An 18,413-nucleotide genomic window follows, 5' to 3' on the forward strand; every position below is an offset into this window, starting at 1 on the left:
GGGTTCCTGCTGTCACAGATGAGTTCAAAAGACCTCAGATGCTCGTGGTACCAAGCAGTCATCTCATTACAAATAAACAGGATCTCGGTGTTGAGTGCCACTATCTGTTTGATCTGCCTAAATGAAGGTAGCCCAGCGCATGAACCAACAGAGACTATCATGCCAGAACGATATGTAACTCCATCTACAGAGACTGATGATGCAACAAGCACTGATGTAAGCTGAGGAACTTTCCGGCAGAAAACCTGTTGGACATCCTCAGGATAAGATCTGATTGATGCTGTAGTGACCTTGTCCATTTCAACTGATGGCCTGAAAAATGAACTTGTGTCCAAATAGTAAGCCATCATTTTCTGATGCTTAACAGCCAATGTCAGAGCTACATTTTTGAAGTTGTGGGCATTACGTATGACCCGTTTGAAGAATTTGTGTTTCCCCTCAAATCGCATTGTCCAAACGTCTGAAAGGGGACCAAATGCTTTGATCAGCTCGGGGTAATGCTCGAGGTAGTGATGTTTTGGCCGTAATCTAAAATCTGGGAATGTTGTTTGCAACAATTCTCTGTGTTCTGACACTTTGCAGTCAAGGAAATGTACTGACTCTTCAGTGTGCTTTGTTGCAACAGCCAACTCAACAATCTCTTTTAGGAGCAGTAAAATGTTCCATGCATCGTCTCCCTCAGGGACTTTATGGCCAATGATAAGTGGGAGCAGCCTAAGTAGAGCCCAGTTCTCATGGCCATTGCCACCAATGGTCCCTTTGGTAGAGAAGCTGTGGGAAATTGGCTGAGGCTGGTCAGTTTTGTCATCAAAGGCATATTCAAAAGCTTTTATAGCATAGTTCAGTGTGTCTATGGTAAAATATTTTTTAGAAATCATGTTTGAAATGCAGAGTGATAGCTCAACAGGAACAATCCCTTCCAAAAGGTCATGGAGGATGTCGGGGGGATACCCATGGACAACGTGAAAATGCTCCAGACCATCAGTCAGTACACACTCTCCTTTAACACCATATTGTTTTGCCTTAGTAGGATCCTGCTTTACCTCCTGCACCTGCTGATTGTGAGCATCAATAGTGCGGGGTTCAAAAGCACCTGAATTTACCTCTTTGGCTTGCATCTCGTCCCTTGTTGCCATGCAGAACCTGCAGAATCTGTCCACCGTAAAGCTTTCGAAGAATCCTGCCAGAGAATGAGCAGCCAGGTTATCTGCAGCCACATATACAACTGTCCCTTTAACACATTCTCCCAACTTCTCAACATAGACACCATGTTGCTCCAAAGAAGCTAGATCTTGAATGAGTGGGTGGAGAATTTTTGCATAGCCAAATTCTTTCACATAAGAGGCTTTACACAAGACAGCAAGCTGGATGGAGTGGAGTGTGGATCTGTACTTTGATGGGACATTAGCTATCACCCAATACACTGCACTCATTTTGTGTTTCTTTCTAGATGTTCCCAAAGGGTTGGACACTTCAAAATCATCTGTATATAGTCCAACAGCGATTTTGAATTCATCCCCTTTAAGGAGGTCATTTTCATTACAGTATGTACCATCTCTGTATGAACTGTACTCATGTTGCACATGCTTTTGGATGGAAAGAGCTTTATCCAAAATGTCTGCCCTACTCAACATCTTCTGTAGCATTGGATGCAAAGGTACATATACAGCACTACATTTTTTTCCTCTTTCAATAAGGTACTCTACTGGTTTAACCTCTGTAAAGTTTTTATTCACATATGCTGCTCTCCTTTTTGTAGTTGATAAGGGGCCATTCTTGCCACAGAATTTCATCATTACATTACCCTTTTCAGCAGCCCTTACTAATTCTTCCACAACAGAATCTTCCACATTTGTATGTGGTTTGAGAATTTCCTTGACTGCATTATGCAGCAGTGGCTGGGCTAGTTCACAAATCTGTAGCAGCTGTTTTATAACTTCTTGTACTGTATTTTCTGGAATGTGTAGCACTGTTTGCATCTTTAAAAAAAGAGCAGCAAGATTGTGCTCCAGCTGTTTTTCTAAATCATGAAGATCTTCATTGGTAGAGTCCTCATTGTCTTCCGATTCGGAGGTGTCATTGGGAGGCTCGTGATATTCTTGTGCCATTTCATTAGTTACATTACCAGCAACAATTTCCGGCCTGAACATCCTCCAGTCGAGTGTTCTGTGCTCTTTACTTCTGTGTGCATTAAATGTAGAATACACACTGGTGTGAAAGTTGCAGCCATTAAATGGACACTGGACTCTGTGATTTACCTTCAAATGTGTACTGCGCAAGTGAGTGAGGAAGACTGCTTCTGTGCAGGGTGCAGAAAAGTCACATGACTGACACTGAAAGGTTACTTGTGCAGTATATATTGGCTGTGGAACCTGGGTTTTTTGGTGGATCTTTGCTAAGTGAACCTTGAGTGCATTCATGGAGTTGAATGTGCACACACATTCTTGGTGTAAGCAGGGAAATGGGGCTGTTCTTCCATAGTTTCCGTGTTTTAACCGGTAATGTTTTAAAAGGTAACCCCTTTTCTCACACATAAACTCACAATACTTACACTTCCACAGCATCTTCACAACACAAGGATCTGTAAAACATAAAACAAGAAAACTATCAGACCAAAATAATATTGCTGTATAACACAAAAAAGTAATAGAACCAAAATATATGTGTTACCATAAAACTGGCACGTAAATAGGTAAGAGAGAGTGAGGGAGAACGAGAACAGAGTTCCTACAGGTTAGTTAGTCTTTTTAAGACCTTTTATGTTAAAAATGAAAGGTGGCAGTATGTGTAAAAGTTGATAACAAGCCAAGCAGAGTTGTGAAAAATTAAAGAACACTTCAGAAGGCCACAAGAAAGTTTGTCTAACAATGTTGTTTTTTAACGTTGTTACATTTTTTTAATGTTAATCATTTCTCTAAGACATCGTGTTCTGAGTTTCTGACCTGGGTCATCATAGTGTTCTAAATCGTTGATTCAGCAAATATAAACTTATGTTACCCTATATATCAAAGTAATTGTGGTTGACAAATTAAACTGACTAAATCTAACTTTATTATTCTGCTGACAATAATAGATGGACTCTAGCTAGCAATAAGTAGCCTATATATTACCGATATGCACCAAGTTTAAACCGTACAGTAAGTGACAGCGTCAAAAAATACCTCCAAGCTTTTTGGTGTTGCATGTTCCAACAAAGATATTTATACTACTTATTTTACATACTAACCGTTCAAGGCGTTCAATGCTGCTGAGAAAATGTCGGCAACAGTCTGCTTTCTTCCCTCCCGCAGAGTCCGCGTTGAATCCGTTGCAGAGGCCTTGTGGGGCGCCCAGTGAAGTTTTGAATTAGGCCCCTCCCCTTTGTTATAAAACTAAACACACCAAGTTAATTCTACTAAACCGGATTAGTGGCACTTACTATTTCAGCTAAAAAGTACAATTAACTAATGTTGTTTAGTAATGATAGCAGGTTTTTACAAAACATAACAGTATAAGTAATGATCACTCAGAAGTTTAACTAGAAACAAAATCTGGGTTTACAGTGTAGCAGGAGTGAATGTGAGTGTGAATGGTCGTCTGTCTCTCTGCGTTAGCTGTTTGATAGACTGCTGACCTTCCCAGGATGTACCCCACCATTCACCCTCTGATATCTGGGATAGGCTCACAGGACAATACCCTGCCTATTTCAGTGTTTCTGCATTTTAAACCACAGATAATGTTTCCCCCTGATGATGATGACTGCATATGGAAAACAAAAAGAAAGTACAAGCCATTTTATTTCCTGCAAAGAGCATGTGAAGCAGACGAAGAATGTGGACTGAGAAGAGTTGAAAACATTTGCTGTGAAATCTTCAAAGCTTGTTTGGTCAGACTCGATGAAGCTGAGGCAGTGAAGGCTGAGCAGTAGCCACAACCTGCTCACTGCTTTGGTTTAGTCCTTTAATTTAATGAGCAAAGCATGGATGAAGTACACAGAAGAATTCACACAGCCACACAGATTTAAGCGAGAGCGCACTCGGTATGCAAACAAGCTCTACGAGGAGGCCGAGACATAAATGCATCCTAACAGCGATGGGCCTCGGGCGCAGCTTTCTTCACGCTGTCTGGAGCTAATCCACCCTGTTTCTCCTCCCACTCTACCCTTTTCACCTCTCTCTAATTTACTGCGCTCTCTCTTTCCTCTCCTCGTTCCTCCCGGTAACTCCGTATTTTAATATTTTATACTTTAATCATTTTCATTTTAATCTGATTCTTTTCAGGCACTTTTGCTTGGATAGAGAGCTTAGTACTCTGGAGAGCTGCGGTTCATCTGATCATTCTTGTCAGTGATGAAACATTCATAAAATGTCAACAGAAGTGCGCAGTATGGTTTAGTCGCACGGCGCCGCGGCACAAAGAAAACACGAGCCGTCATCGCCTTGAATCCACTGAAGAGGAAACACGCTGACTGTTAACGCTCACTTTTCTGCTCTGTTTGTGATGTGAAGAGCTCACAGACTATGTGTCATGCATTTACTGTTTTTACAGATGAGGCTGGTGTAATTTTACCTTCTGTTTTTAAATCAAGAGCCACATAAAGACTGCAACACCACTGAGTAATGCAGCGTTTCAAATCATGTTCTCTTTGTCTTTTTTTTTTTTTTTTTTAAATTTCAAAGCCAATAATGTATTAATCTCTCAGCCTGTGTCCCCCTCAGGATGGTGCTGTCATAGTTAGGTATTATTTATGTGACTAGTTCAGTGTGGGGTCATTTAGAGAGAATAAAGGACACAAAATCCACCAGTCAGGAGTTACCGGAGCAGTAAAGGAAAGATCTGACAACAGATGAGTTCGAAACCTGGTGGTCACTGTGTGGTACTGCAGGTAAAACAAAGCGAGGAGGGATTTTAATGCTAATGAGTTTCGAGGTTGCTTCTGACACATGCAAATCATTTTCCTTTCCCACAGATTGTACACTTTCACACGTGGGTATCTGTGCGTGGAGATGAACCTCAGATAGTCTCCATGCTCGATGTTGTGGCACAGAGGCCTGAGGATGAGCCTGAAATAGACTTTGGACAATAATGGAGATGTACAGCACAGACAAATAAGCTACATCATACTTCTCAGTAGGATTATAGTGTTGCTGATTTTGTTTGTATAATGGGATATGCTGATAAGAAGAAAACATAATGCCATCTGACTTATTATTTAAGTGAGCCAGTCAGCATTTTTGCTGCTGTACAGCTGCCTTGTCTTGTCTTTGCTGCAAATAAGCCGTTACATTAATGTGCAGCTTGTTCCTCTTTGCTGATCTCCATTCTGAAAATGATTACAAAGCCTGGAGAACGCATAAAAACAAATCAGTGTCATACCTACTTCTGCCGCTACTCTCAGTGCTGTGACTCAGTTTTTATACTGTGCAGCGCTCCGTGGAAAGACAGGATGGCTGTTCAGAGTGATGAGCACACAGAGGATGAATGCATGTGAAAAACTGAGGGGACAAAAATGATAATGAGATGTGAAAGTCCACACATGTGGGCTAGCGTGTGGTAGGTCTCAGGATGAGCCTCACAGTTGTTAATGCAAGTGCAGCCAATGAGAGTCAACATCATCAGTCAAGCCAGATGCAGTGCTGCCAGTCGGGTTAGTTTAAACAGTGGCCAGGTGAAGTCATCCGTGTGAAGCACAGGTAGAGGTCTATTTTATCCAAAGCGCTCTATAGACTCTGCAGTAATGACTGAAATATGTCTGAATGTCTTTTAGGACCTCAGTAAGTCCGTTTTTCTTCTTTTTGAACCGTTAGCCACCGAGGTTCCTCTGAACCCGTTTCACTTTATATTTAGCATCTCGTTTTGAGCGGCGGTCCGTGGGGAATGTTTTTTTTTATGCTACCTCAATTACAGAAACTGCTTTTGGAAATGAGCTCGAGTCACTTTATTTCCTCTCTCCTTTCCTCTGGCCAGCAGCTTGTGTGGCCCCGTGAAATACTTTTCACAATTTATTGGCCTCTACCGGGGGTGTTTTACAGAAACGCTGGAAAAGAAAAGAAGAGGTGAGTGTGCTTATTTACCCTCCCACACACACGTACGCACTCTGGCCTCTCTGTCGATATCTTTATCAGCGTTTCTCTCCGGGACGGCCGTCTGTTCCGCCTGACAGCTGCCTCTGATTAGGTGTTGATGAAAAACACAGTTTCCCAGAGCGCACTGCAGCTCGGCTGTCCATCCGTGCGCTTGGCCAGCCGGTGTGCGGCCAGCGTGACATTTGGAGTCTGCAGCTTTGATGCGCCTGAGCTGCTGCGTCACGCTCAGTGAAGCCATGCAACGCCGGCCATATTGATACCCACGTAGAAGGGCAGAAATCAATCGTCCACTCTTGTGCTGTGTGTGTGTGTGTCTTTATCTCCACATCCTTTCTTCTGCCAGCAGCAGGGCTTTAGAAAACCTGCGCTACCCCATTTTTCAGGTCGTTACTCTGAATTTGAGAAATAGAAACTCTGACATGTTGCACTCGTTCACCCCGTGGTGGTAAATGCTGGATAAACTCTCGAGGTCAAGGCAACTTTCAATAAGTCAGATGCTATTTGGATACACTGGTTCAATAAATCCTAATGATTTCATTGACCTCTGACCTTTTCTTAAGCATCGCCCTCGCAGGAGTGTCAATCTCCCACAAAGTAATTCTCACTGATGAATAACCCCATGACCCTCCTCGCTCTGCAGCGGCTGGAACATGTAGTCTTTTCATCATTCCTCTGTTGATGAAGCCCATTAGACAATTTAAAATAACAAAGACGCTCTCCATTTTAAAGACGCTGCTGATTAAACTCGAGCAAACATGCGTAACCACAGAGAAGAAGTGTGAAACTCCTCAGGAGTTTATTTGTCAGAGTGGAAGCAGACGCCGTACGAAGCTGGTAAAAGGAAATAACGCCCTCTTTCACTTTGAAGGTATCAGAGCAGAATAAAACACAGTAAAGCAGAAAGATTATTATTGTGATAGAGGTGAGGTGCTGAGGCAACCGGAGCACATGACTGACATCGCTGCTGTGAAACTCGGCGTGGGGTTTAGGGCTAGCTCACCAAACTTACCATGTAGTTAGTCTAAATGGGCTTCCTAAAAATCTTTGAAGATTCTTTCAATGATAACCAGAGGGACGAGCACACAGACTTTAGTACTTGTGTTCACCTTTTACCCCTCAGCTGTAGGCTAGCAGGGCATCGTCGTCACCCTGCCGGGCAGGCAGACAGGCTGGCGGCGTGGACAGTGAAGTCTCGAACAGCGAGTCACGAGGCAGGTTTGAAACTGTTTGAAATTGTTTCATAGGTTTATCTACTAAAAATCTAGCATGAGGTCGAGTCCTGGTGAGAGGTCAGAGGTCAAGTTTTCAAAGAGGGCTTCTCTGTATTACTGTCAGATCGCTACCTTTCAAAATAAAGCACCTTGGAGCGACTGCTGTTGTGATTTGGTGATACATAAATCAAACTGAATTAAAAACCTTGTAAATGCAAAAACTCAAGCAGGAAGTCATCTAGGATTTTTACATTCAGACCAAAGGTGCATCTGCTAACAATCTCCAATGAGCTTGACCTCAGAGGTCAGGTGACGTCAGTATTTTGAATTATGTGATAGTTATTTCTGGACCGTGAATGGAAAAGCAGCTGCACAGTATAAGCAGGGCTGCTCGCACGTTTTGGTGAAATGTGTCACCTTAGTGTCTCAAAGTGTAACTAACGCTGTGAGGAGGTCACAGTGTAGGTTACGGTGGAGTAGCATCAGTGCTGTTGCAGCATCACGTCGGCTCCCCGCTGCTGCGGCCTGCTGCTGATGCTCGTACATATCTTTATGTATTTGTTCCCAGCGATCACGAGCTTTGATGCTTTTTCAGTGAACATCTGGATGTTTACCACAGGCCTCATGTGGATTCGGGTTCCTGTTATCCCAGGACCTGATGGTGTGTGTGTTTGGTGGGGTCTTAATGACATGGTTTGGGTCCACATGCCCCCTCAGAGGGAAGGCTCACTTCAGGTCATCCCAAAGTTGTTCCGACCTTTTTCCTATGATGAGACATTTCTGTCCTGATTGAGTGATGCTTCATCCACGGGGCATGCTGTGGCCTTTACGGTCAAGCAAATGGACCAACACGGTAGGAAACAAAGCAATGAAAGACAAAACGAGGTGATATCGATTTGAAGATATGACGTCTCTGGTTGTTAGCACCGCGGCCTCACAGGAAGAAGCTGCGGTCAAATGATCAAGCATGAATGATGATGTCAGATGATGACGCCCTCCCTGTTTGTGTCTCTGTGTTTCGTTACGTTCTGGACACCAATCATGTGACCCCCTATGAGCAAGCACTTGGTGACAGTGGGAAGGAAAAACTCCCTTTTAACAGGAAGAAACCTCCGACAGAACCAAGCTCAGGGAGGGTGAGGAGAGGATGACAGGATAAAGAGACACTGCGGAAGAGAGCCAGTGATTAACAATAACTAATGATTCAATGTGTATAAACACAGAGTGAGTGGAGAAGAAGCACTCGGTGCATCATGGGAAGCCCCCACGCCCTCACGCTGTTTGCAGTCCCCACAGCGGCTCAGACCAGACCAACTTCATTTCTGTGTTGGCTTCCAAACGTGGCCACCAGTGGAGAAGTTTAGGCTGCTGCTGCAGAGCCTTCACAGCAGCCTCAGCTTCTGGAGAAATCTCCAACAGGGAATTCATCTGGCTCCTCACATCATGCTGGGAGCTCTGGGCTGGCCACTGCAGCTCGTGATCAGGAGCAGAAGATCCCCGAGGAAGTTTTGTGGGAGGGAAGTGAAACTGTGAACACACGCTCAGCTGCACATTTGCACTGAAGCTACGAGGGAAACGATGTCAACACAGCACAGCTGCGCTAATATTTGTTTTAAGAAATGTCTCCGATTACCCGACGAGATCCCACACAGACACAACTTTATTATGTGTTAATAAAACATTGTAATTTTTAATAATGTGCAGGGACGTTCCATTAAATTACAGGAGAATTATGCTCTAAGTCGCAGGCTGTGTTATAAAATATTAATGTAAATGTTCAAAATACAGAAATGAAGACATCTGAGGAAATACAGGGGGTGAAATATGTGCAGGTAAAATAATAACAGATAAACCAGTCTAGTGGGAAAAGGTGAAAAGCTAAATATTAATGCAGTAAAAAACCTTGAGAAAATATCTTCAACAGTAACTTACATCAATAAATAAAAAAGAAATAGGATGTAAAAAATGATTTTTAAGTCAATGAAATTTGAAAACATTGGGTGGATGCAGTTACCCAGCAGGAGCACAGGAGATGAGGATGCTGTCTGAGTGCAGTGGGATTATTAAAAACTCATCAGGAGACTAATAACCTTTAATTATTAATCTTCACTGAGATCTTCTACCTGTTTTATGTTTATTTGCTCCCCGTGTTGCAGCAGTCGTCTGTGCCCAAGACTACTCATAAAAATGACTCCCAGCTATCAAAAATAAAAAGTGCACGACGTCTTCTCTTTATTCTGGCTCATGAAGGGCGATTCTTCTACCACGCAGCGTCCTACCACGGTTATGTTTGTGCTGCGAGGCAGCAAACATCTTACTTATTGCCCTTTAGGACAAAATTGCACCAGAGACGTTTTTTTGAGCTCTGAGGCTTCGGATGGATGAAAAAGTAAAAAAACGAGGGCGGAAGGAGGCGAGCCAAGGAGCTTCTTTAATCATCATCACGGCCGACTGACAGTCCCGGACGGTCGGTGCAGACTCGGCCAGACAGCCGAACCAAAAAGCCCATCTGCTCCTCGTATCCCTCAACGATGAGCCTCTAATCTGAATAAATGGGCCTCCTCTGCTCGGCTCGCGCTCATAATGGCCTCGCACGTCACGCAGAGCGAGGAGGAAGAGATGAAGATGAAGAGGGGTTAGTAGACTTGTGCACGTGTTCAAAGTTGGCATCAAAACTCGTCCTCAAACTTCGATGGGGTCGTATCTGTTTGCTTTGCCTTTTCTTGCCTTCTTGTTCATTTGCCTCCCTGCTGGACTCGTCCTGCTTTACAGCGCTGCTCATATATTCAGGCGCGATGTTCACCAGTGAAAGATGTTACATGAAATCCATAAAAGGACAGATTTTCAGAGAAACGATGAATGGTTGAGAGAATACAGACTGACAGAAATTAGGGAGGATTAGTATCAACAGGAAAACAAGAGGATCGATACGCGTGTGTGATTAAGTCCAGAGAGGAGGCCTGTCTTTTTCCGCGTGTGGCGTAGCAAACCAAATCTGCCCTCTGAAAGGACAATTACGCTTGAATGGAAAACCGATAAAAGCTGGACGGCGATGAGGAATCTGTGCGCTGTGAGGAAGCACTACCGACAGAAAACAACGTACCAGCAGCTAAGCAACATTGCGGTCTGGCAAAGCTCACTGGACGTGTGGGCTGAACGTGTGCCAAGTGTCAATTCCACTTTCTTTTAGGCTTAAAAAATGGCACTGCAGCGTAAACATCAATTTTCTCCTAAATCTTCTGCCAAAATCTATTTTTTTCTGAAAGAACAGGCCGATGATTACACGTCACGTCCTTGAATTTGCTGTTCACTCATATTTGAAGGTTTTGAAGTCACATCAGAGAGAAAGGAAAAGTCCCCACGGTCCACTTATTGATGTGGCTTCCAGCCGCTGGCCTCTTCTGAGCCAGAGCCAGAGCGCCGCCGGACGCCGCTGACCGTTCACAGCTCTGTGAGCAGCGTCTTGGTGTTGCATCCAGGTGAACAGACATAAACAAAAGTACGAATGGATCTCTGAGCTTTTCGAAAAAACTGCAAACTGCAAAGCTTGAAATCAGCTCATTCATCACAAAACCTAAAGTTAACTTAGAAATAAACTCCTGCTATAAAAGCAAAGACTAAAAGACACAAAACACAAAGCGTGAGGGAGACGAGACACAGCTGAAACCTCAGGCGTGCAAACACTCTGAAAGCGATGAATTCAAACCCAGAAACATCCAGCCGCTGTAACGATGATCGATATGCACACAGCCGCTCCGCACACACTCCGACGCCGCCTCGACTAATTGGTAAGCGGTGCGGTGGGATCACGTAGCGCAGCGTGTCTCCGCCACACCAAACACCAAAAACATTCAGTTTTTTCTCACTTAAAAGATGATCCTCCACAGGCTGTTCCCAGCTACCTTTGAAGTGAGCACTTCACTTCCATTTAACAACTAAATAAACACCAAACAGGCCCATTAAAGAGCTGCGAGCTGCTGTGTTATTGATACAATTAAAGATTCATTTACAGAGGATTGTAAAGGACGCTTTTATGACACTGAATCTGTGGATGGGAAACACCACACTGTCACATCTGTCAACACGTTACATCGCTGGTCTGAAGCTGGCAGAGCTCAGAGTGAACGTTATCATTCAGTCTAATGTTTCATGTTTCATTTACTAAAGTTTGAGCTCACAGCGCTGCGGTGTCATTTTTCTGCTACAGTCCAGCATCCTCGACATCCACAATCCTTGCACGGCCGCGTACGCCACCAAAACAGTCATACTGTGTTTATTACTAGTCTGGCCCCTATTTTGGGCCAATCAAAACTCTTACATGACGGTGACTCATCTCATCCATCTGTCGTGAAATAACTGGCTTCTCTCAGAGTGCAGTAAACATGTCTGTCATGCAGCGCGGCTTATTAGTCAGCTGGCTAGCTGGCGAGCACCCATTCAAAGCCCAAGCCAGAGTTTGGGTTATTACAGGGTTCTCGGAAAATTGTTGTTCCCTGTAATGTTCCCAAAAAGTCTGAGCACAGCTGAATTAGTCTGCTGTTACAGTAAAGGAACAGAGCAGTGTGATTCACAGCTTTGTTTATTCTAAGAACTGCAAGAAGAATAAAATTTCCTCTATGTTTTCTTTCCAAGCTGAATTTCTACAACACAAGAGAAAAAACATTTTTGCTCATTTCCAGCTCCATGCTCTTAAACTTAGAGTAGCTTTGCATGATTTTCAGCTCAAACACACCCTGACTCATTTCACACAGGGCCTCGGTGATGGAGGCGCGGCCTTCTTTGATATCATACAGATCATACACTGCTATCCATACCTTTCCTTCATGTCCTGCTGTCCTACAGCGCTGGTGGAAAGAAAGTAGCCAGACTGTGCTATAACTTCATTAAGGCTGGAGTGGAAGCAGCAGGAATTTAAAAGCCTGGATAAATAGATTCAGCCGGCGTGGCTTGGTGCCACTACAGAGGGAGAGAAGAGTGTTTTTGCAGTTTTAGCAAAGCACACCTTTACCTCCTCACGTGATAGTAATTACAACATTCCACGTGAAATGATGCGTCTACTATCAAATCAGCTGAACATGGTTTCAAAACAGTGAAATCTGAAAGCTTCTCAAACCTTCAGAAACTCGAATCGTTCGGTTGGTTTAGCGAGGAGTGAAAATCCATCAGTTTCTTTCACACAGTTATCCAGCAAGTTATTAACAGGAGAGAACATGATGCAATTAACTGACAGCTGTATTGAATTTGGCAGTTGGATTGATTTACGTCTCTCTGTGTCCTCTCTAAAGTCCAGTTTTGGTAAAACAAAAACACCAATGCAGTCCGTTTGTTGTTAAATTACGCCCATGCTTTTACTCCTTTCTCATAGCGGCCCATGTCCAGTCCTCAAGATCTAATGGCTTTCCCAGCTTTTGCTCCCCTTGCAGCTCCGCCTTATTCCATTTTGTCACATATAATGTCATCAGCCGGCGTGATCCTCGACAGCTCGTCCATTTGTTCACCTCCTGCAGCCACAGCCAAACTCTGCGCTCTGCACTGACAGCGCTGTTTTGTGAGGGAGTCCCCGCTGACCCGAGCCGGATCAGAGGTTCACTCGGAGCTCTCGCCGCTCGACCTGATGCTTGTTCATATCAGAGCTGCAGGGCAGCTTCACACCAGAGCACGGCATCCGTTAAATCTGTCCAAAGACCCGGGCTTTTACACCCCCCGACTGTGTTCACTTGACTATTCACAGCAAAATGCAGAAGAAAAAAACCTGAAACACTGGCACATCGCTGGTGGGTTTTTGTACTCGTAGCTCTATTTCTTTCAGTTTTTTCCTTTTGTGTGGAAAACTGGAGAACCAGCCCCAACGTTACCGTTCAGGTACTTTGAGCCCCGACGATGGAGTCTGATCAGAACACTCTGATTTATTCTGTTATTCGAATTCTCACATTCATTCTACTGTTCAGCCAACTGCAGCAATATGATCAGCAGAAATGACAACAATAAGCCGAACGCTGCAGCATTACAGGGAGAGCAAACAAAATCATAATGAAAACATCAAGAGTGCAGCGTCTTCACAAAGGGGTCCGGCTATTACGTGCGCTGTGTTTGCTTTGTGGTGCTGAGCTTTGCTGTGTTATGGAAGCTATTAAAAGGAAGAGGCGGCGACAGCTCGTGCTCACTGAAAACATTATAAATGATCCACTAATAGTTTTTCACATCGTCCAGTTGCACGCGGTGCACTAACTAATGCAAACCTTTCACTCGGAGCAATGTTCAGACTCACAACCATGACAGCTATGCTAAGGTTGGGGTGGTTCCTGTCACATAGATGGTTTAGTGTTGAGGAAGTGCAGCCAGCACATGTTGCAGCCTGTGACAGCTCCACGCTCTGCAGGACTTTCTGTATTGAACCCTAACCCTTCCTCCACGATGAGAGGTGTTCCAAACCCAAAGCTGTTGGGACAAATGACTTGCAAATTTCATAAAATCATATTTTATATAAACCAGAGAAAGCATATTAAATCCTTAAAGTGAGAAAATTTACCGTAATTAGCTGAAAAATGTTCGTCCAGCTGTTTCTTTTTAGTACTACTTCATTTCTGCCCCCATTACATTTTTTTTTTTTTTTAGATTTTATTGCTTTCATAATATTTTGTATGAAATTGTAAAATGTCTGAGTTTTGTTTGGTGTTATAAGATCTGACGTTTATGAGATTTGGAAATCATGATTGTTATTTACATTTTACAAAGCGTCCCATCTTTTCTGAAGATGCAAAAGTCTGTTAAATCCATTCTTTAGTGGATCGTCTACACCAGGGTCAGCAACCTTTAACACCCAGAGAGCCATTTGGAGCCGGTTTCCACGGAAAAGAAAACACTGGGAGCCGCAAATACTTTTTGCATCTAAAATGAAGATAACACTGTTACTGCTTTTTACCTTTATGCTTTGTATAAACACCTAAAGTGTGTTGCTTATCAAATCCATGAAGTGCTACAGAGAAAATTACATTTTATTTATGTAATGAACACATTTTGAACTCTTAAAAAATATAACAAAAAGGAGATACACCCAGGTGAAGGTGTCCTTTAAATGAATTAAAAAGTTGAACTTAAATTATTCATATAGCAAACAAAAAACTGTAGTGAGGCGTCATCCTTATATCACCTTTGGGATTTCGCAGCCTGTAGCGGAGCCTTGACCAGAATTTTAAAAATAATTGGAAAAAAATCACTCAACTGCTAAAAAAATGAAAAATAAATATTTGCAAAATATCTGAATAAATATTTATTTTATGTGGTTAATGTGTGTGGCGGGGCGTGGTCTGCAGTTCTGCTGCAGGGGAGGCGGACGCACCTGAGCGGCATCCACAATCACGCCTCGCCGCCTTAACGTCTGTGCTATCTGTGCTGTTGTGTTGGTATGTGTCGGGCTGTGAGCTGCAAAGCTACAGCCGGCTGTATGCGTACAGCAACCGTGTGTGAAAAGTGGTCAATAAAGAAAAAAGCGTGTTCATGCAAACACGTTTTAAAATGTTTACAATGGGACTTCTGCTCCTGAACCCCTGCGCACAGCGTCTGCAAATCGGGGCTGTACGAAGTCACTTTCATCTTTACGCAGGACTGTAAGCTGTCATCTGTGAGGCGTGAGCGGTGTTTGTTGTTACCATAGTTCATGGTGGAGAATAGCTGCTGACATACGTATGTGGATCCGAAGCTCTATAATTGGCCTGCCTGGGGTTGAAAGTCTCCATAAATGCACAGCGTTTCGGTGGGTGTGGTTTATGCGAGTGTGATAACATATCATTTTACTTTTATATTTCAAGATCACAATAATCTTCCAATTTAGAGCTACAAGTTTAAAAAGAACTAACACAAATAAAATACACTTCAGTTAAATACTTAATGTTTTTCCAAACCACGTGGAGCCGCAGTATAAAGACTAAAGAGCCGCATGTGGCTCCGGAGCCGCAGGTTGCCGACCCCTGGTCTACACGCTTCAGTGCACTGAGAAGCAGCCACATGATTGGATGATTCGAGCTTTAGATTAAAGAACAGTTAAACAGCAGTACCCTGAACCTACCAAGCCAACCTATCACCATCTCTGAGGTCTGTGAAGTTTCTGTATGAACTAATACTGTAGGTAGTTTTGAAACAGGTATTTGAGAAAGCACGCCTGCAGCTGCGTTACGCTGTGTAGCTGCACGTTTGCCTTTTGGTCTCATTCTTCACCGAGTCGCCGGTTCGTTAATAAAGGATTCAGATCCTGGCCTGCAGTTACTGATGCACTTACTCTAAATCACTCTGGGTAAGAGTATCCGAGAAGCTAAATGCCTGCATCTGTCTATATCCTTATATTGTAATTGCCACCATCCTCTATTGATTACACTCAAAAATCCATTGAGCCTAATGTGATTTCATTAAGATACAGTCCAACCGAGCCATTCCAAACAAATCTGGCGGGCAGCAGAGTCGATCTAAAAAAGTTTTTGTTCCAGCATTCTGAGGCAGACACATTGAAAATCGTTTAAGTAGTCGGGAGTTATTCCTAATGGTTTTCCAATTCTATGTCAACATGTGTCCCATGTGAGTATACAACGGGAGGTAAATGTTAAACAAAAGCAGAGAGGCTATAGCTGAAAGCAACTTATAGAAACATAGTTTTGAACTGAAATCCATTTTTGTTCAGATGAACAAGGTTATTTGTGTTCTTGAAATAAAATGATACCGCCGGCTATAAAGAGATCACACTCTCAAACGCTGCAGTTTGATGCTGTTTGCATTACGAAGCCCAAAAATAGATGGAGTGCTATGACTGCCAGAGGGAGCAATCCTGGCACGTATCAAACAGCTTCATCTGTGTAAAAGAGCAGGTTACTCATCAAGGAGCCGTGGCCCCATGCTACGATACTTAGTCTGAGATAGGGCATTAAAGGATCCTCACCGCTGAAACCCAAAGGAGAAACAGGCACCCAGCAGAGTTCAAATACCAACAGCCTCATCTCAGCAGCAGCAAGAAATACAGTCAGACATCTAGAAATAAGACTACCAACAGATTCCAAGAATATAATGCAATGTTTTTGGGGAAACTTCCACTGATGTTTTAGCATTAAGGAGGAAAAATCAGCACATGAAGCTGCAAATCCCACAGCATCGAATCCATCACTGTGGCAAAAGTGCAAATCTTCACACTGGAAGATTAAACAAGATTTGCAGAAAGCTGAACTACAGCAGTGTCACAGGTGGTCATTTGGTAGCGAGCCAATTAAAGCTGCCACTGAAGCTGGAAGTGGAGAAGTTTTATGTTCTCCACAAGGCTGCAGCTGTTCATATAACTAGCAGCGTTACCACATTTGACAGATTTCAGTAGGATCAGGATCAGTTTGACCCCAAACGAGACCACAGCTTCCAACAGAGTTCCATTCATGCCCCTAAACCAGGGGTGAGGAAGTCCAGGCCTCGAGGGCCGGTGTCCTGCAGTTTTAGATCTCACCCTGGGTCAGCACACCTAAATCAAATGATTAGTTCATTACCAGGCCTCTGGAGAACTTCAAGACATTTGAATCAGCTGTGTTGGATCAAGGACACATCTAAAACCTGTAGGACACTGGTCCTTGAGGCCTGGACTTCCCCACCCCTGCTCTAAACTTTCTGTGAGGCTCAATCAATGACCAATAACAGGAACTTAAACCAAGAGAATCATCCGCTCACTCACCGTACTCGATGTCATAAAACACGATGAACTTCTGCCAGCGCAGCTCCTCCACCAGCGTCAGCATGACGTCATTGAGGCGTACGGGTGGCCGGGCGGCCAGCGTGTAGCGCTGCCCGCCCGGGCTCGGGTTGAACTGGCAGGCAGTGCGAGGAGATCCTTCGCTGTTCCTCTGGATGTACAGGTGTGGGATGTGCATGGCGTCCGTCAGGGACTGCAGGGCACTTGCTGAGGCACAGCCAGTGGAGGTCACCAAAGCCAGGATGCCCTGGTTCATCAGCTCACAGGCTGGAAGGGGGGAAGAAAAATGGAAAAGTGAGCTTTGGTAGACAAATGAGCATAATTATAAACTGCAACATAACCAGAAACATTATTTGAAAATCTGGAGCAACCACAAAGGCTGCAAAGAGTCCTGCAGAAGCCCAGCTCTAATTTTAAATAATGCCTCGACCTTTCCGCACTGAAAATTAGGCCACATAAATCTAGAAGAAAGCCTGACAGGTAACACTAATGTTTACCCTGCCCTGACCTACTTTGAACTCTTAAACCTGCATTCTGCTTTTCAGGCAGGAGAGTCGATACGGATGATTAAACAGGCCACATATCCACTCTGCTAAGGCTAAGTTAAAGGTTAAAATTTGGCTGGCCTCACTGGCTTGACTGGCAGGTCCCAACCATTCCAACCAACTGCCAATAAACTCGAGCGAATACTGCACACACTACAATATCCCGCAAATAAGAATACACTAAACAACACATTGAGAAGAAAATAAAGGCTCTCATAAACCATCCTGTGAAGACACGAGCCAATCAGATCAGCACTTAGGGCAGGGGTCGGCAACCTGCGGCTCTTTAGTCCTTATACTGCGGCTCCGCGTGGTTTGGGAAAATAAATTAGAAGTATTTAGCTGAAGTGTATTTTATTTATGTTGGTTCTTTTTTAACTTGTAGTTCTAAATTGGAAGATTATTGTGATATTGAAATATAAAAATAAAATTATATTCTAATATTTTTTTATCGCTCAAAATAAGCGTCACACTCGCGGAAGCCGGTGTACCAGCCGAAACATCATGCATTTATCGAGACTTTCAACCCCAGGTAGGCCAGTTATGGATCTTCGGATCCACATTATGTCAGCAGCTGTTCTCCACCATGAACTATGTTAAAAACAAACACCGCTCACGCCTCACAGATGACAGCTTACAGTCCTGCGTAAAGATGAAAGTGACTTCGTACAGCCCCGATTTGCAGATGCTGTGCGCAGAGGTTCAGGAGCAGAAGTCCCGTTGTAAACATATCACGGCAGACCCGACGATGTTTCCATGAACAAGCTTTTCAGCTTCTCTTTATTGACCACTTTTCACACACGGATGCTGTACGCATACAGCCGGCTGTAGCTTTGCAGCTCACAGCCCGACACACACCAACAACAGCATAGATAGC

At 43.7% G+C, this 18,413-nt stretch overlaps 1 protein-coding gene across 2 annotated transcripts in view; it reads right to left on the minus strand.

Annotated features, from left to right (window-relative positions):
* LOC134633038 (glutamate receptor ionotropic, delta-1-like) overlaps window positions 1–18,413 on the minus strand; it is a 592,754-nt gene that overhangs the window by 241,689 nt on the left and 332,652 nt on the right. For both annotated transcript variants that reach the window (XM_063481897.1, XM_063481896.1), the window contains exon 3: window positions 16,974–17,258. In XM_063481897.1, coding sequence (XP_063337967.1) covers window positions 16,974–17,258 — 285 coding nt within the window. The remainder of the gene's footprint in view (window positions 1–16,973; window positions 17,259–18,413) is intronic.

Source organism: Pelmatolapia mariae, linkage group LG8 (assembly GCF_036321145.2).
Source record: "Pelmatolapia mariae isolate MD_Pm_ZW linkage group LG8, Pm_UMD_F_2, whole genome shotgun sequence".
Taxonomy (NCBI): Eukaryota; Metazoa; Chordata; class Actinopteri; order Cichliformes; family Cichlidae; genus Pelmatolapia; species Pelmatolapia mariae.